Source organism: Scylla paramamosain, chromosome 27, assembly GCF_035594125.1.
Source record: "Scylla paramamosain isolate STU-SP2022 chromosome 27, ASM3559412v1, whole genome shotgun sequence".
Classification (NCBI taxonomy): domain Eukaryota; kingdom Metazoa; phylum Arthropoda; class Malacostraca; order Decapoda; family Portunidae; genus Scylla; species Scylla paramamosain.
In genome coordinates this window covers 8,913,316-8,937,052 of record NC_087177.1, presented here as the reverse complement: position 1 = coordinate 8,937,052, position 23,737 = coordinate 8,913,316, and the positions used below count along the sequence as shown (strand labels likewise).

The 23,737-nt window shown below is 42.4% G+C and overlaps 1 protein-coding gene across 1 annotated transcript; it reads right to left on the bottom strand.

Moving 5' to 3' along the window:
- Positions 1 to 1,220: 1,220 nt before the first annotated feature.
- LOC135114407 (uncharacterized) lies at positions 1,221 to 22,959 on the bottom strand. Its single transcript, XM_064030310.1, has 7 exons — positions 19,780 to 22,959; positions 19,494 to 19,598; positions 19,209 to 19,340; positions 18,663 to 18,839; positions 18,383 to 18,438; positions 14,732 to 14,884; positions 1,221 to 1,335 (listed from the first exon to the last, which is right to left on the bottom strand). The coding sequence occupies exons 1-7, from the start codon at positions 22,957 to 22,959 to the stop codon at positions 1,221 to 1,223; spliced, it is 3,918 nt and encodes a 1,305-aa protein (XP_063886380.1).
- Positions 22,960 to 23,737: the final 778 nt, after the last annotated feature.

Sequence of the window (23,737 nt, the reverse complement as noted above, 5' to 3'; positions counted from 1 at the left end):
ATAGGTGGATTTAGATAGGTAGGGTTTCATGCAGAGATTGCAGACATTCCTTACTTTCTTATGTTGTTATTACTTTCTTATGTTGTTATAGATGAAAAGACGTGGAATTCAATGACCTGAGACGAGAAGGCGACATAGACAAATGAAGGCAAGTGGAGATCGTCGTCCTGGCGCCAGACTCATACAGACTGGCGGTGAGGATTATGACTATGAAGGTATGAATAGACACTTTTTAGTTACTTTATTGGATCTTAAAAACAGTAATCTCGTATTGGGTGTCCTGGTAATTAATATTGACCATATCGTGTGAAGGGATACATTTGTGGTGGGTTCGTTTTTGTGGACGGAACGCATTGGTGAGCCTGGATATATTATGAATATTAGCCATAGGTGTGAAATGTGGTTTAATGTTAATTAAGCGTGAATCAATCAGTGAGACAGCATGTCTGCCATATTTAGCAATATCTATTAGCAAGCGTAACGTTTTTATTGGCCTAACGTAACTTTGATCCAACGTAACGGAACAAAAAAAAAAAAAAAAAAAAAAAAAAAATATATATATATATATATTATATATATATATATATATATTATATATATATATATATATATATATATATATATATATATATATATATATATATATATATATATATATATATATATATATATATATATATATGTATAGCTGCTGCTGCTGCTGCTGATGATGATGATGACAACTATAATTACGTCGATTAGCAAGTACCTTAGAATACTGCAAATAATTATGCAACAAGGAAACACTGAAATAGGTCTTTAGGAAATGCCATCTTGATAATTAAACAGAAGGCATATCTATGCTGTCTGCAGCACTCTAGCGCAGCACTGTCGCGCTTTGTTGCAGCTACATTACTCAGAATTAAAGCGCCACTGTCTTTTGTAACCTGGATATGAGGTGGGGATCGCTGTCTGCCTCACCTTGCATCCCATACCTATCTCTGTGACTCAAGACTGGATGAAAAGTACGTCTGAGTGAAGAGAATGAGGAATAAGACAGACATTAGTTTGTCTTAAAAAACGCTTTGTTCCCTCGTAAGAACTAATTTCAAATTCATTGTTTGATCATTACTAGAATCATGAAAACACCATTGCTAACTTCATGAACCTTAACTACCTGCCCGTTAAAAATAGTGGTGGTAAGACGCCGAAACATTTAAGAAATATGATGCCTAGTATTCCTACTGCTGCTGCTGCTGCTGCCTCTTGTCTGACCTCGTAGCCGTGCACTTGATTCCCTCGTCTTGAAGTGGTCTCACGCCAAAGGTCCTGACTGGATGATGGCGCTGGAACACACTAAGAGGAACGAATGAAAGACTTAAGCCCGTCAAGGACTGTCTCTCCACCTACGTCCATTCATGCGTCATCGGACTGACCTGTGCGCCTTAATGAGGTGTGTGGGTCGTCCTGAAGCACTACTAATGCTCGAGAGTGAGGCGCTTTGTGGTGTACGGTGCTTGTTGTTTTGGAGTAAACTTGACACGTTAGTACTTTTTGCCGTTTAATTATAGGTTTCCATAACGTCATACCGCTGAATGTTTACTTTATATCAAATTTAGCGCCAAAAAAATAAATAAATAAAATACTCACTCATGATTTAGCGCTATTCCAAGTGTTCTGTCTTGCTTCTTTCTTGAAAATTTAAGTTGGCATCACCGTTTTGGTGACTTATAGTAGGTAGTGAGAAGAGTGAGGTCATCTGTTAGGCACCTCATCTCTCAGCACCGGACCTGAATGTTAACGCAGAGGAACTTATGTTGTTGGAAGTATTATTTATTTCGTCTTTTTTTTATATTTCTTTCGTTTTGTTGTGTTTGTTTCTGTTCTTGTTCGTGTTGTTCTACTACTACTACTACTACTACTACTACTACTACTACTACTACTACTACTACTACTACTACTACTACTACTACCACTACTATGTCTTATTTTCCTTTTTCATCGTCATCTTTATAATTTTTTCATACTACATCATCATCACGAATTTTTCTACTACATAGTCATCATTACAATTTTTCTACTCCACCACCACCACCACCACCATCATCATCCTATACTCCACGTCACGTCATTAGGTACGAGTATATTTCAAGGAGACCGGCTACACCTTGGTGACAGGGGCGGCATAGTACATAAGTCTGAAGCACACCTCACCCTCCCATAATGACCTCACCTGCTGCTTCGTACATACAAAATACTCCAGTGCCCTTTTTTTTTCTTTCTCTATCTTTTTTTTTTTTTTTTTTATACCAGACGGAGGCTTAAGGTGAAGAAAAGGTCGTCTGGGGGCGTGAAAGGGAGGGGGGGGAGGAGCAAGTGGTGGTGTTGGTGTTGGTCGTGGTGGTGGTGGTGATGGTGGTAATGGTGTGAGAAGAGAGAAGCAATAAATCGTAAAATTAAATTAAGTCCTCACCAATTTACTTTTCAATAATTCACCGAAGGGAAGTAAGTGGGAGTCCATTAATAGATTTCACCACAGTTCTTGTTTTTCTTCGTGGTTTTTCTTTAATGTAAGAGACCCCAGCTTAGGGCAACAAGAAGAAAAAAAAAAGGCTGAGAAAAGACCCTCTTAATTCCCAGTCCCCAAACAGTACAGTCTAAAGGAATCCAAAAATATAAGAACTATCTTGAAACTTCCATCTTGGAACAGTTTAAGTCATAGGTAGGAGGAAATACAGGAGGAGACAGGGAGTTCCAACGTTTACCAGTGAAAGGGATGAAAAACTGAGAATACTGGTGCATTTCTTAAGGGTATTTGGTGGTAACGGCAGGAGTGCTGGGGTGGTGAGGTGCTGGTGTGCGAACGAGACTCATTAAGTGCTGGTTCTAACTTTGCTGCCGTGGGTAGATATTTTTTTTTTCAGTCAGCGTTGGGGGTGAGGGAAAGGTTGTACATTATTTTGCATTGTATTGTAATGTTCAGATTTCAAAACCAGCAAAACGATGATGAAGTGAAGGAGGATTTGTCTTCATTAGCCTCTCCCCAACACACGAAAAAATAAGAAAAAACTATGATCAATCTGGCACTGGTGGCATCGAAACGAGACGTGGATTAGATAAAATTCCATGAGCCTGTTTATTGTGTTACCTGTTATTGTGGGAAGGTTTTTCACAGGTAGTGAAACACAGGTAGTGAAGCACAGGTAGTGAAGTGGGACAGCACTGAAGCGTTTGAGAAAGGATAAAGGCTGAGGGTGGGAGACTGGCTGGCTGATGGAGGGAAGACCGAGTGAGGACTGATGGGTCGCGAAGCACTCATTAAGTTGTGCTGAAACCGAACGAAATTATCTTTTTCTATAAGCTCTTAATTCATAAAACTGAGATGTAAAAATTACCAGCAGCAGCAGCAGCAACAGCAACAGCAACAACAACAATAACAACAACAACAACAAGAACAACAACAAACAGCACCACCAACACCAAAACTTTCTTTGTGTTCATCGTAATCAAATTTGTAGTCGTGTTTGTGCTCGTGCGAAATAATGAAGCAAAGGCCAACGAGTGAGGTGCATGTGTATGTACGGTTTGTATGCTCGCTTGTATATATGTATGTATTAACTATTTTCCTTTACCTTGCTGGTTGAGTACGCTGTCCCCTATTTGCAGATGTTTTCCACTGATTATTTTCCTTCCTCTTGCTTCCTCGTATTTCTTCTGGTAATTTCTCTTTCTTGTTTTATTCCATTTATTTTTCTTCCAATTTTTTTGTTTCTACTATCCTCTCTTTTTCGTTGCTTTCCTTATTTCTTTACCGTTTTTCTTTTTTTCTGTTTTATTTTTAACTATTTTAACTCTTACTCTTCTTGCATTTCAAAACTTTGCTTTTATCTTCCTATTGTTCTTTATTCCTCTAACTCTGTCCTTTTTGTATTTTAATTTTAATTTTGTTTTTGTTAGACTTTCTTAATTTTATTTCTTATTTATTTATTTATTTTCATGTTTCTACATTTCCTCTTATTTTTTCCGATTATTATTTCAGTCAAATGGGGTGCAAAAAAAGAGAAAGATGTACACACGCACACTCCCGCTGCAAGATGTATGTAACTAATGTTTGACACTTGCACACTTAATTACCTGCCATGTTTTCTGCTGCACCTTCCTTCCTCCATTGCTTTTTCCTCCAACATTTTTCCCTCCTATTTTTCTGATGGTGAATCAAAGAGCAGGAAGGATGTGCACTTTTTATTAATCCCTCCTTCCTTCTCTCAATTGCAATGTATCATGTGTACAGATTCTTTCGTTTTTCTTTTTTTTTTCTCTTTGTCCTGATAATTTCCTCTTTCATTCATTTTTATGAAGGAAAGTACAAGAGAGAGAGAGAGAGAGAGAGAGAGAGAGAGAGAGAGAGAGAGAGAGAGAGAGAGAGAGAGAGAGAGATGTTTGCGCGTTTGTTTCTTTTCCTGTGCATGTTTAATTTTTTTTTATCCATTTTAAACTTAATTTTTATACTTTCTCCCTTTTCTTTCTGTCTCCAATTTATTCTTTTACTTTTCTTCTGTTAGCCATATTTTTCCTTCGAATTTTTCTTCGCATTTTCTCGTTTTCCTCTTATTTTCTTGTTTTTCCTACTGTTTTCTTTTTTATCCTTATATCTTTATTCCTGCTTTATTCTCTTTTATTTACTTGATCATTTATTCTTTTTTTTCCAAGGAAGGAAAGACCAGGAAAGGTTTGCGTTTCCGTTATTTTTTTTCTGCGTGTGTGTAAACTTTCTCTCTCTCTCTCTCTCTCTCTCTCTCTCCTCTCTCTCTCTCTCTCTCTCTCTCTCTCTCTCTCTCTCTCTCTCTCTCTCTCTCTCTTGTACAATCACCTTCGTGTGTTCCTTCTCCCTTTAATTGGCCTCGTCGTCTGTCCCAACCTTGCTTATGGGCGGGGGAGCAGTTAAGGAGAGAGAGAGAGAGAGAGAGAGAGAGAGAGAGAGAGAGAGAGAGAGAGAGAGAGAGAGAGAGAGAGAGAGAGAGAGAGAGAGAAAGGAGAGTATGTCTGTATGGGTTTGAGTGAGTGAGTGAGTGTGTGCGTGTGGATGGGTGGGTGGGTCTGTCCGTCTCCCAACCCACCACCACCACCACCACCACCACCATCAGCACCATCAGCGCGGCCCCCAGTCTTCCTTATTCTGATCGGCCATATTGTGCTCCGTTACTGCCGCATGTACCGTTTTATTGTTTATTGTGGGCGTGCTATTGGGGCTGTTATTAGGGTTGGAAGGGCGGTTATGGTGCAATGGAGGGTCTAACTGAGAAGGGAGACGGACATTCTGTAACTTTCACCTTAGTTAGGTTACTTTTATGTTGGGGCGTCGCTGTACTCGTGCTGGGAGGAGGTGTGGGTGGGGAGGAGCCTTCGAATTTACTGGATTTGTTTTTAGTTCAGCTCAGAGTCATTAAAGTACTCGTGTAAGGAGCAGTGGATGGGAAGAGTTATCCCGATGCCTTTACTGAGTTTCCTTTATGTTCTTTGACACGGTTTTTTTTTTTTCCTTCATTTCTTTTCTTCGTCTTGGTAATTTACTTTTTATTTATTTATTTTTTGTCAAGGGAGGTGCATGGGAGAGAGTTTTGCACTTTTGTTTTCTTTCTTTTCCTGCGCGTGTTTAAATGTTTTTGTTTATCCCTTTCAATCAACTCTTTTCCTCTTATCTTACTTTAAGCTATTTCTTCTTTTTACTTTCTCTTCCGTTTTCAATATTTTTCCTTGTAGTTTTTCCTCACATTTTCATAATTACTTCTTATTTTATGCATCCTCGACTTTAGGATAGGGGAGGGAGGGGGTATTCCGATACTCTTGTTAGAAGGAACGGTAGGTGGAAGGAGTCTTAGCCTTAATTACCCTTCTTTTAGTATATATCAGGGATCATTAAAGTACTTGTGTAAAGAATGTTGGGTGGGGAGGAGCCTTCACCTTTTCTATCCTTCTTTCACTTCAGGGGATCATTGTAGTACTTGTGTGAGTATGGGTGAGTGGGGAGGAAGCCTTTGTCCCCTTCTTTTACTCCAGATTAAGGTCAGTACTGGTGTATGAAACGTTAGGTGGGGAGGGGCCTTTGCCTTTACTATCCTTGATTTACTCCAGTTTATATAGTGTTGGTTGTTACAAATATCTTCGTAATGACTAAAAGAAAAAAAATCTGGGGTTTGTTCTTCCTGTGTGATCCTTTGTGTTTTTGCCTTATCTTTGCTATATTTATCTTTTACTTTAGTGCAGCTTATCACAAACAGCCTCGTAATAACTAAAAGATCTGTTGGTGTTTGTTCTTCCTTTGTGCCCATTAGTGTTTTCCCTATCACCTTTCTTTCGTTTTCTTAAGAGACAAATGTACTGCCCCTAGGCATTTCAAGTATTCTCGACGACTTTACGGTACTTTGCCAAATAAGACAGAAAGACGATTACCGTAACAAAAGATATAAGTCTGTCTTTGCACCAGCAGCTTTTTCTCACACAGTTTGCCTGCAGCAGTGAAGAGAAAACAGAAAAAAAGAAAAATTGATGATTAGATATGCATTCGGCGCTTGAATCTCTGGTACACGAAAAAAAAGAAAAAGAAAAGAAAACAAGAAAGCCTGGTAAGAATTAAGAGTATAGACCAATAGAGCTGAATACTACACACACACACACACACACACACACACACACACACACACACACACACACACACACACACACACACACTAATTTCCATAATGACGCCGCTTGTGGCGAATAAGACAGCATACTATATTTTGTTTTGCCGAGCGTGACCCACTTAGCGCAGTGGGTTGTTAGGTGGTCATTCCCACGACGCGCTCACTGCCAGTTGCACCATCAGTGAGAGCGTGATCATTGTCGTGGGTGGGGAGGGAAGGGTTAGGGAAGCACGGGCGTGTTGATAGCGTGAGGATCTGATGACACTGTGTATCTCCCAGTATCTGTTAGTCTTTTATATTTTTCTTCTTATTTATTTGTTTGGATACACAATTCTCTCTCTCTCTCTCTCTCTCTCTCTCTCTCTCTCTCTCTCTCTCTCTCTCTCTCTCTCTCTCTCTCTCTCTCTCTCTCTCTCTGCTACAGTGTTACAGGGCTTTCCCCTCAGGAGGATTAAATAAGGCGGCCAGCAAGACCCTCTCTATGGCCTACTGTCTCAGCTGGAACTCTTCAGGGCATAGACAGAGGAGGAGAAGGAAAATGAGGTGGAGCAGAAACAGGAGCAGGAGCAGGGGGGTATTTTTTTTTCTATGTAGGAGTGGCACCGATCAAGGGCAATAAAACTAATAATAATAAAAAAAGGCACACTGAGGTGTCGGTCACCGAGCAATCAAAAGCGGTGGTCAAAAACTGAAGTATAGGTGTCTTGAAATCTCCCTCTTGAAAGTGTTCAAGTCACAGGAAGATGAAAATACAGAAGCAGGAAGGGAGTTCCAGAGTTTACCAGAGAAAGGGATGAATGATTGATTGGTTAACTCTTGCATTAGAGAGAGGTGGACAAAATAGGAGTGAGAGAAAGAAGAAAGCCTTGTGCAATGAGGCCGCTGGAGGAGGGAAGGCATTAAAATACCGGTAGAGTGATCCAACTCATTACTTGAAACAGTTACTTGGTGGAGCTGAGACGTTGTTCCCTGGGCCAAGTTATGTTGACAGTAGAACAGGTTCTGAGTTATCGATCAGGTAAGCAGGGATACACCTACTATCAACATAACCTGTCCCAGGGAACAACGTCTCAACTCCACCAACTGTTTCAAGTAATGGGTTGGATCACTCTTCAAATGGGAGTACTTCAGGGGATATAACGCATGGCTGGTTCGTTATATAGTAAGGACATCACATCACCACGTCATGCAATGCCTGATGATACCTTCTGCGAAGGTAAAACGATGCAATAAATGAAGAAGGGAGTCTGGTGTATCCCTGCTTACCACACACACACACACACACATACACACACACACACACACACATATATAGATAATTTCACAATTTCTTTAATACAGTCCCATTTAATTTCCTCCCCCAAGTTCTTACAAACCTCAAAAAATATATACAAATATATTCACAAGGTTTTATTGAAGAATCCAAAAAAAAACAAAAAAAAAAACAAATATTTACATAGATACTTTTCGTTCCTTTAGGATAATCTGGCTAAATAATTTTATGTAATGAATGATGTTATCTTCTATTTTCCTTCTAATTTAATTTCTTCACTTTTGTCTCATGATAGTCAGTGCAAACCTACAGCTGCCTGAACGCTGCGCCAACCGTGTACTATCTAACTGGTGTACTATGGTGACTGGCAAAAACAGTGTGTATGTGTGTGTGTGTGTGTGTGTGTGTGTGTATGTGTGTGTGTGTGTGTGTGTGTGTGTGTGTGTGTGTGTGTGTGTGCGTGCGTGCGTGCGTGCGTGCGTGCGTGCGTGCGTGCGCCTCATTGTTTGTTTTTTGCGCTGTTTGGTATTTATTTCTCTTACTGTCTCTACATATCCTTTGTTTTTGGTGGGCAGAGGTACGTCATCTCTCTCTCTCTCTCTCTCTCTCTCTCTCTCTCTCTCTCTCTCTCTCTCTCTCTCTCTCTCTCTCTCTCTCTCCCCTCCCTTCTTTATATATTTTTTTTCGTCAGTGCTCCGCGTCTCCCTGCCTGCCAGCCTCATCCCTCCTCGCACCACTTAGCTCCTTGGATAAGGGTCGCTTCTATCCGTATAGCCAAGCTAACAAGGAGTCTGTGCGCTGAAGCGGAGGTAAAGATTCTAAAAGTTCTCAGAAGTTTCCAGCGTTCTCTAGAGCTCAATTTTGTGTATATTGTAGCTTCGATTTTTTTTCTTTCTTTTTTTTTTTTTGGGGGGGGGGGGCGGGTAGGATCGGAGGTTGGTGGGGGGAAAGTTGAGGGTAGTTGATTATATGGTACGTTTTCCTTCTTCGTATTTTCCTCTTCCGTCTCTTACTCCTTATGTTTCTCCTGCTTCTGTTTTTTTTTTTTTTTTTTTTTTAATTGGTGGTGGTTGTGGTGGTTGTGATGTAGGTGTTTCTTCTACTTCATCATCAGTCATCTTTTTCTTCTTTTTTTTCTTCATCATCATCACCTTCTTCTTCTTCTTCTTCTTCTTCTTCTTCTTCTTTCTGAGTGTTTCTGAGTGTTTCTGAGTGTGTGTTTCCTTATCTTCCTTTCTCCTTTTCAGTCTTTCCCTTCCCCTCGTGTCAGTCAATCTTGCGTGTCTTTTATCTTCAGTCTCTCTCTCTCTCTCTCTCTCTCTCTCTCTCTCTCTCTCTCTCTCTCTCTCTCTCTCTCTCTCTCTCTCTCTCTCTCTCTCTCTCGTCTTTCCTTTCATGGACCATTTTTCTTAGGACTTTTCTACCACTTCCTCCTCCTCCTCCTCCTCCTCCGCCTCCTCCTCCGTCGCTCAGAACGGATAAGTCTTTCAGATGGGAAATAAATAAGGTTTGTCTTTTCCTAAGTATATAATTAGTCTTCGGGCTACTACTACAAATACTACAGCTGCTACTGGTACTACTACTACTACTACTACTACTACTACTACTACTACTACTACTACTACTACCATCACCACCAACTACCCCACCACCACTACCACCACAAGATCATACAAAAACCTGCAAACTCACAAGAATAATTTCAGTTTATGTACTCTTATTTACTCTATCCAAACCCTTATGCCGCGCTATCACGTAGTATACAGAAACATCCTGACAGTTTGACACAAATCCGTGACCTCTAAGCGGCTCCTTTCGTCCCTCCTTCCCTTCCCTTCCTTCACCTGCCGCTGCCCGTCTACTGAGGATGGCATTTCTTTCTATTGTAGGTAAAATAAATTGTGTTTCATAGGATATTTTTAGCATCTATGTGTTGTGTTGTTTTCTGTGGGTTTGTTTTACTTACTCCTCGCTTTCTATCCCTTTTATTCTCTCATAAAAAACAAAAAACAAATACCCAAGAGAATAAGAAAAGTTGCAAGATGACATTTTATAGAAAAATAAAATAGTTTCTTGGGATATTTTTAGCATCTGTCTGCGTGGTCGTGAGTGGGTTTGTTTTAGTTACACTTTGCTTTAATCCACTTTGCCCTTTCATAAGAACTTGGAAAAAAAATCAGAAAAAAATAAGGAAAACTGCAAGATGTCATCAGTTCTACACTTGGCAGTCCCTGCGTAGATTATACCAATCCATTTAATTCTCATCCATGAATTTATCTAATCTGTGAAAGCTTCCTAATGACTCACTGATGTTGGGACTTACTTTCCTACTTTTACCAATAATTTGATAATATATCTTAGCTGTACAGTATCCATAAATCGCCATGACATGTTTCCTACTTTAAGCAGGCTATAGTCGAGGTTGCTGCGGTTTTCAAGGATGTTTTTGTGATAGGTTTTAGTTAACAAGAACTGCATCAACAATGAGAAGACTAGTTACGAGAACCCGAGTAATCATCTGCGACCCTTAGTAGTAGTTCTTATGAGAGCCCATAACGCTCAAGAATATGGGATTTGAATTCATCCATAGTGTCTGTATCCTGAATTACGTCACCAAACCGCTAAAAAACTACTGGCAGCTGAATGTAACTGCACTTCCTACGAGGTCATTAGAGGCTCCCACGGTGACACAGATGCAGTTATTGGGGGACGATTATCGCTCTTCCTCCTTTAATGAGCATTGTTTGGATCACCTTCCCGCGCTGACGTCACTGCTTAAGTAATCGATCATAGGAACATAACGTAAGGACTAAAAGGAAGTTAAAAGAAGCCACTGGTCCTACACGTATAAAACCTATCTACTTCTATCTGCTTATTGTACCTATCTATAAATGACACGAGTATCTTAGCAGTCTCTCGATGGGGCAGGTAGCGCACTGTAGGACCTCTGTGCACTGTAGGACCTCTCTGTTGCGGTGCCATACACAGTCAATTCCTTACGAAAGCCTTTCTGAAATTGGTTAATAACATTAATTTATTTACGTAACCACAAGCAAAAATTATGATCTACATGCACTAAAAATCTTTACTAAATATTCAATGAATTCCTTTCTTTATTCATTGTGAGCGTTATCTTTTAATATCATGAACTAGATTTGCAAAACACCACTTCGTTAAGCTGAGAAGAAGCCACAACAGTCAAAGGGTTAATCTCTCCTGCCCTCACCGGCCCTGTGCACTAGAGATTGCTGCCCACTATCCCTTGAAGTCACCTTAGGATGCTCACTGACCCCTCTAACCCTTTCACTGCGATATGCAACACTTTACAACACTAAAAGCAAAATATGGAATATTTATAAGTATCTAAAAAAATAAAATAAAAAAGTAATGAAAAATAATAGATTTTGCAATTCTTAACCAATATAATGTTCGGTCATGGTTCCAAAACGAGAAGAATTGTCCCAAAGTGGTTGGTGATTAAGGAAAGATGTACTGAATAGCAGTGAAAGAGTCACTCGCGAAGAGATCGTTTGGTGCGGCATTGGAGACTAAATAGACAATCATGCTGGGTAATTTGCATTATTCATCATACTCCATAAATAAAAAAAAGAATCATTATTAAGCAAACCAGGCAGAGGAAAAGGAAGTATATTGGCTGTGTTGGACAAAATATGAGTCTTTTTTTTTTTCTGAAGCGATTAATATTTTGTTGCAGCACGTGTCTCATCACATTACAGAGGAAAATTGGAATGCTTGGCTATGCTGGAAAAAAAAAAAAAATTAGCTTGCTTCATCCAGTTACTCTTTTTACTGATTCGAGGCTCCCAGTTTGAGGCTTCATTGTATTACGTTATGCAATGCGCTAATGAGCTTCCCGGCTGCATTTTCTCCTCGGAACAACAGCTGTTTATATTTGGTAAAGCTATTACAGCTCATTATGGGTAATTTTTGGTATGGAAATTATCCGATATATTCATTTAATTTTGTTTGTCGGAATATTACGGAATACCTTTATTTTGTATCGTTTCTTTTCGTTACTAGTTGATAGGACGGACGTTAACCCTCATGTTGATAATTATTCGATATCTTATTTTTTTTTTTAGGTTACTATTTCTCGGGAAGCTACGGAATACGTTTATCTGGTATAGTTTCTTTCCTGTGCTGGTTGACGAAGAGAAGCATTGGCCTTCCCATGCACTCAGCCTCCCATACCCAAAACATTCACCAAAAGGGAAATGGACAGAAGGAGGGAAGGTTAGAGACCAAATGAAGGGTATTATTGACATCCCCCATATCCTTAGATGTTATTGGTTGACAAAGACGGGTGTTAACCTTCACATGCTCCCAGCCGCCGCCCACACTCACATCCATAACAAAAGGAAGTTCCAAGAGGGAAATGTACAGAAGAAGGTAAGGTTAGGGAACGCTGAAGAGTATTATTGGCATTCCTCATAGTCTGAGTGGGACATGTGACGGTGAAACGGAGTGGGTTGCAGCGAGGTGTATCAGTATAGTGGTGAGGTTCAGATGTCACATATTTTAAATAGACTGCTAATTAATTAAGGAATTATTGCCGTCTTACTGTGTCTGTCCAAGCGTATGTAATATTTTTTATTCTATTTTATGTAAGAGGAGCTCTAGCCTAGGGCAACTAAACTGAACAAAAAGGCCCACAGAAGGTGCCATGCCAAACTCAAGTCAAAAATTATATTGTGAAGCATCTTGTTCTTCATACCTCCCTAGATCCTTTTGTGGTTCCTTGCTTGTCAATATTACGAGGTTATAATTTATTGTACGCGCATTTCTGTCTTGTTATGCTTTGCAGAGAGCAAGGACGCCTGGAAAAGGTATGAGGTTGGATGAATAATTAATTAGAATCATAACGCTAGTAGCTTCTCCTTCATAATCAGGTTAAATTGTATTGAAATTGTAGTTATTAAGTATTAAGGATTTAATAAAGCCCTTTATGATTCTATTCTTTATTGTCCAAGACATGATATTAATTCTCATATCCCGCCTGTCTGTCTGTCTGTCTGTCTTAAAGTGAAAAATCGTATCCTGTTTCTCTCATCTTCTTTTCTGAGATAACCTACATTTTTCTCGTCTTCAAATTTACATTTTAATTAAAGTTTTTCAGTGTCATTCATGATTTAACTTTGTTGGACTGTTTCGTGTTACCTTCTGCCTTCTGCACTTTCCATTTTCCTCTTTTTTGTGTAACCTTTATTCCCAAATGCGGCAAAAGTATAATAAAAAAATAAAAAGTAATCACAAAGCATACATTAGATTAGATTACGTTATATTTCATTGGCTACAAGATTTCTAAGATTATATAAGGCATAATGAGTACAGGTTAGGTCATCCTCCATAATATAAAGTTATAAGAACTACATCTACAATAATGGATGATTTAATAGAACCACACACACACACACACACACACACACACACACACACACACACACACACCGTAATCACCCCTTATAACTTTATTTAATTGCATTAATTATTAACATACTCCGCTCGTATGAATCTCCATATGCACATGCACTGCATTAACTCGGCGCGGCGGGTGTTGAGCGACTGAATAACGGATGAATGACTTAATGCCTTATGACTTTAAGGAACACGCTGGCCAGCAGAGAGAGAGAGAGAGAGAGAGAGAGAGAGAGAGAGAGAGAGAGAGAGAGAGAGAGAGAGAGAGAGAGAGAGAGAGAGAGAGAGAGAGAGAGAGCGCTTCAGCTTTACGTTTCTACCTCAGTGGGCTTGGAATGCAATATAATGTTTTCGTCTGGGTCTCATAACACTCGAGGTGAAGGAAAGTTATGCCTCCCCTGGTCTTTTCTTCACCACCTTCATGTGTCCACACAGACCTCGAAGCCTCGCTGAACGCTCCTCGGGTGGCACAACGGATCCCTCCTGCCAACTATTTCATCTACGACAATTTTTTAACACATTTCGAGGAACGTCAATCATTATAACACATTTACTCCAGCAGTCATCAGATGTTTGTCAAAATGAAGTGAATAAAGGTTTCACTTTGGTTAGGTTAAGTTAGATTAGGATTGGTTAGGTGGAGTGAAATGAAATGAAATATTAATGTTAATGTTTCATTTGAAGTGATTCCTGGCGTGCTGTGCCAAGGTAAGGGTTTTGAGAGAGGGTTTAATAGCTGACGATTTCGGATAGGTTGGGTAGGTATTCGAGGCCTTTAAAAATCCAGACCTTTAAAATTTTCTGGGATCAGTGTACCGTCCAGTTTCTTGGAAAGATAACCGGGATCGTGACAATACATCACTGTAGCATGAGATGGATCATGTTACGCTCCCTGCATGATTACTCTTGGCTGCATGATTTCTTCTGCGGTGGTGGTCTTTCAATTATTGGCCGGTATAATGTTTACGGATGGGTGTTGACGAAAAGCAATGTCTCAGAGTGGTTTGTGATTAAGGGATGTCCCGAATAGCTGTAAAATGGTTGAATTTGTCTTCGTGATAGTACAAAAAGGGAAAGATGATTCGTTTTCTCAGAGGCGAGATGCAAACAGAACTAGACTGGTGAAGATTGCGATGCGGAGATTGAAGAGCTCGTGGTGTAAAGGATCAGTAAGGCCAGTCTATAGATAAAAAAAGATAATTATATCAAACGGATTATTGATATTGCAATGGGGGCACTGAAAATATATATGTAAATGGAAAAAAAAAAACTGAAAATGTATATGGAAATGAGAAAACTTAACATTTTGGTTTGATAATAAATAGGGATGAGCTTAAAAAATTAGGACCTTATTAGTTACTGATGAACCGCACGATGGTGGGAGCCGTGTCTGTATGCGGAGTTTTTAAAGACTGGACGTGACTGTGGTGTCGGGTGGCAGGTGGCGGTGGTGGTGGCGGTGGCGTAGATGGCGCAGCAGGCCTCTCCAAGCTTCTCCAGTGCTTCCCGATGCCTGGTGGACAGTCTGCGCTTGAGACTTAGAGTGGCCTTATTAATATGAGGTGGATGACTGATACAAATGAATACAAATAAAAGAAAACAAATAGCAACAAAATTTTTAGTCTCTGCTAGATAAGTCTATTGGCAAGTTTGATGTACGAGTACTGTGTTTAAAAGTAAGAAATTAATGTTGTGTTCCTAATCTAAAATCGTGGATATTAAAGACTTCTTGATGTACGAGTATAATGATGTGTAAGGAAAATAAACAAAACATGTCGGGAGATAATTGATGAATAGTATGGTAATTAAATCTGTGTGAGTACTATGAAAAAAAAAATATTGTGTCACTCTCTTAAAATGTGGAAACGGAAGACTTCATGATCGTGTAATGATGTGTAAAGGAAATAAAAAAAAAAAAAAAAAAATAAGGGGGATTCTGGACAAGGACAACAAAAAGACGGAGAAATAAAAGCCCCTCTGAGGATGCCAGTCCCAAAAGAAAACTGTCCGAAGAGAGCATCCAAAATTACGAGAAGTGTCTACAGATGACTGATAAATGATAATTAAACCTCTGTGTAAGTGATTCAGACCAAGAGCAAGGGATGAATTTATTGATTTGTCTACACGTTTCTAGTTGGATGAGGATGGAAGACCTCAATTTTTTCCCTTTTTTTGTATAGAGGGGTGGAAATAGTAACCTGTATATCCTGAACAAATATTTAAATTGTGGAAGCGGTACAAACAAGAGGAGGACGATGGGGCCAATCAGAGGAGACCAAACGTTTCTCTTTGTGTGTGTGTGTGTGTGTGTGTGTGTGTGTGTGTGTGTGTGTGTGTGTGTGTGTGTGATTCACCAGGGATTTGATAACTCGTGATCAAAGGAAGCAAGCGGAAGAGAAAGTTTGGTGGATGGATAGATAGATAAATATCCGTGTGGAGAGAGAGAGAGAGAGAGAGAGAGAGAGAGAGAGAGAGAGAGAGAGAGAGAGAGAGAGAGGGGGGTGGCGGGGTGAAAGAAAGAAATGCATCCTGAATAATAAGTGACTACCGTAGATATCCATGGCATGATGAGCGGAAAACACTCAAGAATCACAATCTCTGAATGAAAATAATGTCTCAGTTAGAATAAAAAGAGCGGTTTCAATTCACGTCCCTCCATGTCTTGTCCACACCACGAGAAAAACATTAACGACCAATAAATTATATGAAGATGAAGGTAATGATAGTAGTAATTGCTTTAATGGTGTTAATCTTGTAAGCCTGAAGTTTGTCTGGAAGTTTCCTGTGTTGGATAATTGGAATAGACTCGGTAATCAGGTCATTAGTGCCGAGTCTGTAGGGAGCTTGAAGAGATAAATATAATAATGATAAAAAAGATAGATGTAGGTATGTTTTAAACAGAGATAGTAGATTTCCTGGCTCATTGCAGCTTCCCTTCGTTCTCATGCTTCTTTGTTTCTATGATAAACAGCAGGGACGGCATACAGGATTCCCAAGAAAATGTTTTCTATGATCCTTCAATTCTGAAAAGAGCTGGTGCCTGTAATTAAGTCAGGAGAATTCAGGATCCGCCAAACAGCAGGAATGAAGAATCAAGCAGAGGCTTCAATATGCATGTGGCCTCATTGCTACCTGGGGCGTCTCTCCCAAGAAACATCCCACAAATTATGTTTCGCAACGAGTCTTAGCTTCCGCCGCGGTAACAGTGCCGCTGCACCATGTAATGACTTGCCTGTGTGTTGCTGCTGCAGAAGTGATCCTTAGGGAGACGGAGACGGGCGAACTTTTAGTGAGAGGAAAAGTTTTGCTGCCAGGTTGCTGTGACCATGAATCGCCTTGCGTGTCTGGTGGGCACGGCTGGGGCTGACTCTGATGAGGAGCCGTGTGTGTGTGTGTGTGTGTGTGTGTGTGTGTGTGTGTGTGTGTGTGTGTGTGTGTGTGTGTGTGTGTGTGTGTGTATTCGTCCCTTCAGTATAAGTATTCGTAGATGAATAAATAAAAAATATTAAAAATGCAAATCCGTGCTGCTGCTGCTTGTAAGTGGTTCGTCCAGAGTTCAAATTAAGTTTGTGCATTAAAACTATTGCAAGAACTTAATTTTAGGAAGAACCGCCTTGGTCACAGTAAACCTCCATTACTGGCACACACCAGTGACTCCCGAGCCACCTTGCTGAGCTGTATAAAAGATTTTATTATTTTTTTTTTTCATAATATTTGCCATCATGTCATGCCTTCGCACTGATCGTGTTTCATCATTATCATCGTCACTGCTGCCAACAAACATCGTGATTGTTATTCTAAAAAATCTCAGTTCATAATGCTGTATTTTTTGCTCTCTTGACTCACTTTACTCACGGGTGCTGCATTCATAAATGGTAAGTGATGTCCTCCCCATTCTTCCCGTAGCCTCCTTACACAAAATTTTTCATGTATTCATAGCGTCATCATGTGTGCAAGCAATAAAAAGATTAAGCATCCTCCCTTTTTCATCCTCAGCTGGTATATCTGGAACAGTGGCTGGCCTGGTGTATTTCCTCGCCCTCCCACCGTCTGTACTCTCTCAGGGTGTTTGTCTCAAGGTTGTCTGTGAAGAAAACTGGCCTTATGGTTTTAAAGACTCCTCTGGGATGCGTCATTCACTGGGACTTTGCAGTGTTTAGTTGGTGTGAAGACCTCGTTGAGTTTTATTTGTGTGGATTTTGAAATAGTGAGGACATTTAAGTAATGATAGACATTATTTGAAAACATTCCATTGTTTAGTTAGTCTGATGATCTTGGCCAGTTCCATTTGTATACATATTGAAACAGAGAAGATATTTAAATATCAGTTAACATTTAAATCTTCATGTGAACTATTCGCATACACTCCAATCTTTAGCTAGTCTGACGTTTCTTTGTGTGTGTGTGTGTGTGCATATATATATATATATATATATATATATATATATATATATATATATATATATATATATATATATATATATATATATATACGAGTATATATATATATATATATATATATATATATATATATATATATATATATATATATATATATATATATATATATATATATATATATATATATATATATATATATATATATTGAAACAGTGCATACATTTAAGTAACAGCAAACATACAAGCCTTCACTGATGGTATTTGCAAGCACTCCAATCAGTATCTCACGAAGTACATAGCCTGTGCATATACCAGTTATTTTTTGGCTGTTACATGGAGTATCTTGGTCAAAAGATCTCTGCAGGCTGTTTGTGTAACCATTAATCTCTGTGATTGCATCGAGTACATATGTCATGGATCGGTGTTTCCTTTACGTTACCCCTGCCGATCACATGCGACTCCTGGTTGAGTCTCCAGGTAGACTAGGGTGGGACACTCAAAAGAAAGCACAGTCGTAAATATTTGACTTATATTTACACAGTAATTACAACAAAGGCCTGGCTAGCTATGGCTACACTCAGTGGCGCGTGGGCCGCACACAAAGAAATACCTATTCCTTCGGAAGTGAGGCCAATGCGCGGTCCTTTTGCGTTGTGAGAGCACAGCCTGACGTTAAATTACTGGGTCACGGAGGTAATTAGTCGGCACTATGCACTGTATCACTTATGCCGGGCAAGGAGCGACGACCACGTGGTCGCTGGGTGACTGCAAATGAAATCTTGTTAACAGGCCTTACCACAAATAACTCACCCCAGGCGTTCCACTGGTGTACTCACTCCTCCAGTCTGCTTCGATGAAAGCCAGCTTCGTTGGTCAGGGCTTCGGCTTACCGCTGCACCACGCTGTCCTTTCTGCAGGCTGGTTCGGGAGGAGTCGAGGAGGGCACGTCCTGGGCGCTGGGTGACCTGGCTGGGAGTGAGGCCGAGCAAGGTCGTGCCCCGCTCACCTCGGCCCGCGCGCATTGATACAGGCTCCGCCCACCTGCCCGCATGGCGGATGGTTCTCTCCTATGACGGGGCGGTAATTTATTGCCCTCTCAAAATCGAGTGTCCCTGTGCTCTCACATTACCCCATACAAACGAGGATTTTTTTCCGGGAAAAAAAAATTCTAAGCCTTACTAGCTACTAACGGTTGTGTGTGTAGACTAAAAGGGGTCTTCGGGTGGAAGCTCAGGTGGCTCATGAGGGTAAAACCCCGTATTTACGTTAAGAATCTCGCTTAGGGGGAAAACTCCTGAACCAGCTGAACCTTCCCGTTCCTTTTGCAAGACGAAATATCGTCAGACTTAAACCGCCCTCCCATTGTTATGTATGTCTGTGTATAACATAACGGAGTGTAGGTGTTCGAGCGTACGTAATATATGTGTAAGAGATACGCAGACGCTACACGAACACGGAGCGGTGTCTTCGGATTCATCTTGGGGAAGACGCAGCGTGGTGTCACCCCTCTCTGGGAGACACGAGCGTGTTCTGAACGGCCTCAGGTCAGGATTGCCCTCAGAGCCCCTCTGCCAACAAAGAGAAAGTTTAGTGTCTTCATAGTACCATATACATCCCATATTCAAACACAGAACACAAGTGACAACTCATCCTGTAGTTTGGGGTGTAGTAGTGTGGGTGGTTACTCGTCTCGCTGGGCCACCACATAACCTGGTCCACACTCTTCCTCTCCAGGCACCCAAGGCGTCCTCCCTAAGGATGCTGCTGCTAGGGGCGAAACTGGGGTGATTATGTGCAGGTACCCCACAAAGTAGGGACACCTGGTGCTGGAATGGGTAGGCATTATGCATGACATGTAAACATAGGCACACTCCTTCAGACCGATCTAGAATATAACTTAGTTACCTAACCAGACGCATGGCAAGATCATCTCTTTACTGAGGTGAAGAGGTACTACTCGCTCGTCTCAGACGATGCGCTAGTCCCTTCTAAAAGGCGAGACAGCACGTCGGCCCCGACATTGTCTCGGCCACGGATGTACTGAACTCGCATCTGAAATTGTTGCAAATACAGAGCCCATCTCATTATTCGGGAGTTTGCATTCTTAGAGGTACGCAGTGACTCCAGGGGCATGTGGTCTGTCTGCAATACAAACTCATCCCCGTATAAGTAGAAGTAGAATTTCTTTATCCCATCTACTACGGCGAGTAGTTCACGTTCTACCGTGCTGTAGTTCTTCTCTGCCGGTTTGAGCTTCCTGCTGTGATAGGCCACGGGGAAGATGTCGCCGTCCTTCTCCTGCAGTAACACAGCACCCAAACCTTCACAGGAAGCATCGGTCCTAAGCACAAAGGGCTTTGTAGGGTCAGGCAACTGGAGGATAGGGTCCTTGCACAGCAAGGACTTCAGTGCCTTGAATGATCTGTCCTCGTGGGGACCCCACTCAACCTTATTTGGTGCTCTTTTCTTAACAAGCTCATAGAGCGGCAGCGCCACCGCGGCAAAGTTGGGGACAAACCTGCGGTAATACCCGGCTAACCCTAGGAACGATCGGACCTGTCTTTTGGTGTGGGGAACAGGAGCTTCCTTTATTTTCTGAACCTTGTCCTCCAAGCAGAGGCACTGTCCTTGACTCACCTTGTGGCCTAGGAATTCGACATCTGCCTTGGCCAACTCACACTTGCTCGGCTTAACCGTCATGTTGGCGTCTCTGAGTTTATCAAGGACCATACGTAACAGTCTTACGTGGTCCTCCAAATCCGTAGAATGAATCAGTACGTCATCTACGAAAACCTCGACCCCATTCAGGTCACCTAGTACCTGTCTTATTCGGCGGTTGAAGACCGCGGGAGAATTGGCAAGGCCGAAAGGAAGGACCCGATATTGATAGAGGCCGCTGGGGGTGGCAAAAGCCGTTATTTTCCTTGACTCGGGGTCAAGCGGAATCTGAAAGAATCCTTTCGTGAGGTCCAGTTTACTAAACACCCTCGAGTGTGACAGCCGGCTAAATATCTCCTGTTGGTCGAACATGGGCTCTGCGTCTATTTGTGTTACTGCGTTAATCCTTCGGAAGTCACCGCAGATCCTAACACTACCGCCTTTCTTGCGTACGACGACCATAGGACTACAGTACGGAGAATCGGATCTCTCGATAATGCCTAAGTCCTCCATTTCTTGTATTTCCTCAGCCACAGCGTCCCTAAGCTGCAGAGGGACCTGATAGGGTTTCACCTTCACTGGCTTTCGGTTCGTTAGGGTGATCTTGTGTGGCGACACCCGGGCCACGCGAGGCTTGTCAGAAAAGACCTCCGCGTATTCACCTAGAAGATCCTTTATTATCGATACTTCCTCAGGTGTTAGCCTTTCAGATAATGTGACGTCATCTACGGTCTCCGTCTGACGCTTTTGTACAGTGAGAGGACCATCTCCTACGTCCTCTGCATCGTGAATCACAGCTGCACTACATTTGATCTCACCTTCCTCCTTCGCAGCTGTTGAGAGGGAAAAAATATCACGCACGGCTTTCAAACATGTGGCCCTATCCTCAGCATATGCTGGTTCCTGAGCGCCAGCGCTACCAGAGATGGTAGGCGCATGATACTCCTTAAGCATGTTAATGTGAAGACGTTTCCGTTTCCCATCAATCAATACTATATAATTTAAGTCGGAGACGCGCTCTAGGACCTCATAAGGCCCCTTCCACTGCGCCAGCAACTTATTATGAGCAGTGGGTAGGAGTACTAAGCACTCCTGGCCAGGCTGCAGTGTGCGTAGTCGCGCATTGCGATCATAATGGGCCTTTTGTACCTCCTGGGCCTTCAGGAGTTCTTCCTTGGCCATACGACAGGTTTCCCTAAGTCTGCCAGCCAGGTTTATAACATACTCGTATGTCGTACGCACCTCCGGACTTGGCACGTCCTCGTCCCATAGCTCTCTCAGCACTTGGAGTGGACCGCGCACTGCTCTTCCATAGAGTAGCTCGAAAGGCGAGAACTTCAGAGTACTCTGCGGTGCTTCCCTGTATGCGAACAGGAGAGGAGCCACAAATCTCGGCCATTCCTTGGGTTGCTCGGCGGCCAGCCGCTTGAGCATTTTTTTCAGTGTGCCGTTGAACCTCTCACACAGACCGTTACCCATGGGATGCCAGGGTGTCGTGTTAAGGCCCTTCACAGAAAGAATCCTAAACGTCTCGTCCATCATGGCAGACGTAAACTGAGTGCCTCGGTCACTCAGCACCTCCTTGGGAATGCCCACACGGCAGAATATCCCTACCAGCGCTTCAGCCACTGTGGTGGCCTCTATATTTTTCAGAGGTACTGCTTCAGGCCAACGGGTGCTGAAGTCCACACACGTGAGTAGATATTTTGATCCGTCAGTCGCGCGTGGCGTGATCGGCCCAACAATATCTACGGCTACCCTCTCAAATGGTTCGGATATAAGGGGCATGGGTCTTAGCGGCGCAGGTTTCACACGGCCCTTGTCTACAGTTTTTTGACACACGTCACAGGATCTCACGAATCTCGCGATATCGGCCATCACGCCAGGCCAAAAAAATGTGTGACTAATGCGGTCTTGTGTTTTCTGTCGCCCCATGTGACCACCCAAGGCCGCGCTGTGTCCCATCTCCATCACCGCGTGGCGGTACTGTGCAGGCACCACGAATTGCGACCGAGTCTCACCGAGGTCGGAGATGACTTCTCTATACAACTTTCCTCTGTGTTGGCAGAAGCGAGTCGTTCCGTATTTATTTACCCTCGATACCCCCTCAGCGGCTTGCTTCCGAATGTTTGCAAGGGAGGGATCGGTCTTTTGTGCGGCAGTGACGTTAGCGCTATTGAGCAGCTCGTCAGGTGATGTGAGCTTGAGAGGGACCACGGGCCGTGTCTCTCGTGCCTGGGCTCGCGTCAGGGCGGCACCTACTTGATCTTCGGTTTGGGTCGCGGCGTCCGTGTTCCGAACGTCCCTCACACCTTCAACGTTACCGATTATCAATTCATAGATAGGCTGTTTCATCACAGCGGCCTGGATTCTGCCAGTGAGGAATGGCGTCTCGACGTCGACTACAGCTATCGGGTAAGTAGCCATAGAGCCGTTAATCATGACGACTCTCACGTGTTCTCCTGTGAACTGAGCAGGGGTAACCAGGGCTTCTTTCACTACACAGCCGGTAGAACCATTGTCCCTCATTACCCTTACCAACCTGCCCCCTACTCTACCGTTTTTCACTATCAATCCCCGCGGTGAACCTCCTAGTACTGAAGAGGTGGCCGCTAGTCAAAATGGGTGGTTCTGGACAGCTGTAATTGGGGTAGTGTCTGCCGCTGGTACAATATCGTCCGGCGCATCGAGTAGCGCGGCAGCATATTTGCCTGTGTGTGAGGCAGCTCTCATAGGTGGTGTGGGACGCCATGAGCCGGTATTCCACCCACGTGGTGGTTGAAACTTACTACCCTCCCTGGGGTGTCCTTGTGGCTTATTCTGCCGGAAGGGAGACGGTGTCTGCTCCTTCCTTACTGGCTCCGGATCGTTGGGTTGCGCCTTGTTGCCACTCCCCGCAGAACGAACTCGGGGAACATTTTTACGCCCATGTGCGGAAAAATGGAGGTCCAGGTTTTCCGCCATTTTGTTTGCCTGTACGTTCCCCGTGGCCTTAGTGGTGGCCACAAACTCAGGCGGGCACATTTCCTCAAACCTATCGCGTATGACTAACTCCCGTAGCGCTTCATACGTGAGGTAAATCCCTTCCTTTTGCACTCGCTCGTCAAAGAGACGAGAAATTCTGGCGTGAGCCTGAACGGCGGTTTCGTTATCACTGATAACGGCACTGCGAAATGCCTGCTTGGCTGCCTCCGCCGTTCTGCCAAACGCCTTCAAAAGAGCGCATTTCATGTGCTCGTACGAGTTATCTTCAGGCCCTAGCCCATGTACGATGGACAAGGCTTTGCCTGTAAACAGGCTGTAAAAT

Bases quoted from the DNA above. Each gene is read 5' to 3' on its own strand.
- LOC135114407 (XM_064030310.1), bottom strand. From the start codon at position 22,959: ATGAGGGACAATGGTTCTACCGGCTGTGTAGTGAAAGAAGCCCTGGTT. The intron at 18,840-19,208 runs GTATCTCTTACA...GCCCCGTCATAG, and splicing joins CGTGTTCGTGTAGCGTCTGC to GAGAGAACCATCCGCCATGC. The intron at 1,336-14,731 runs GTAACTAATAAG...CGTTCCTCTTAG, and splicing joins CACCATCGTGCGGTTCATCA to TGTGTTCCAGCGCCATCATC.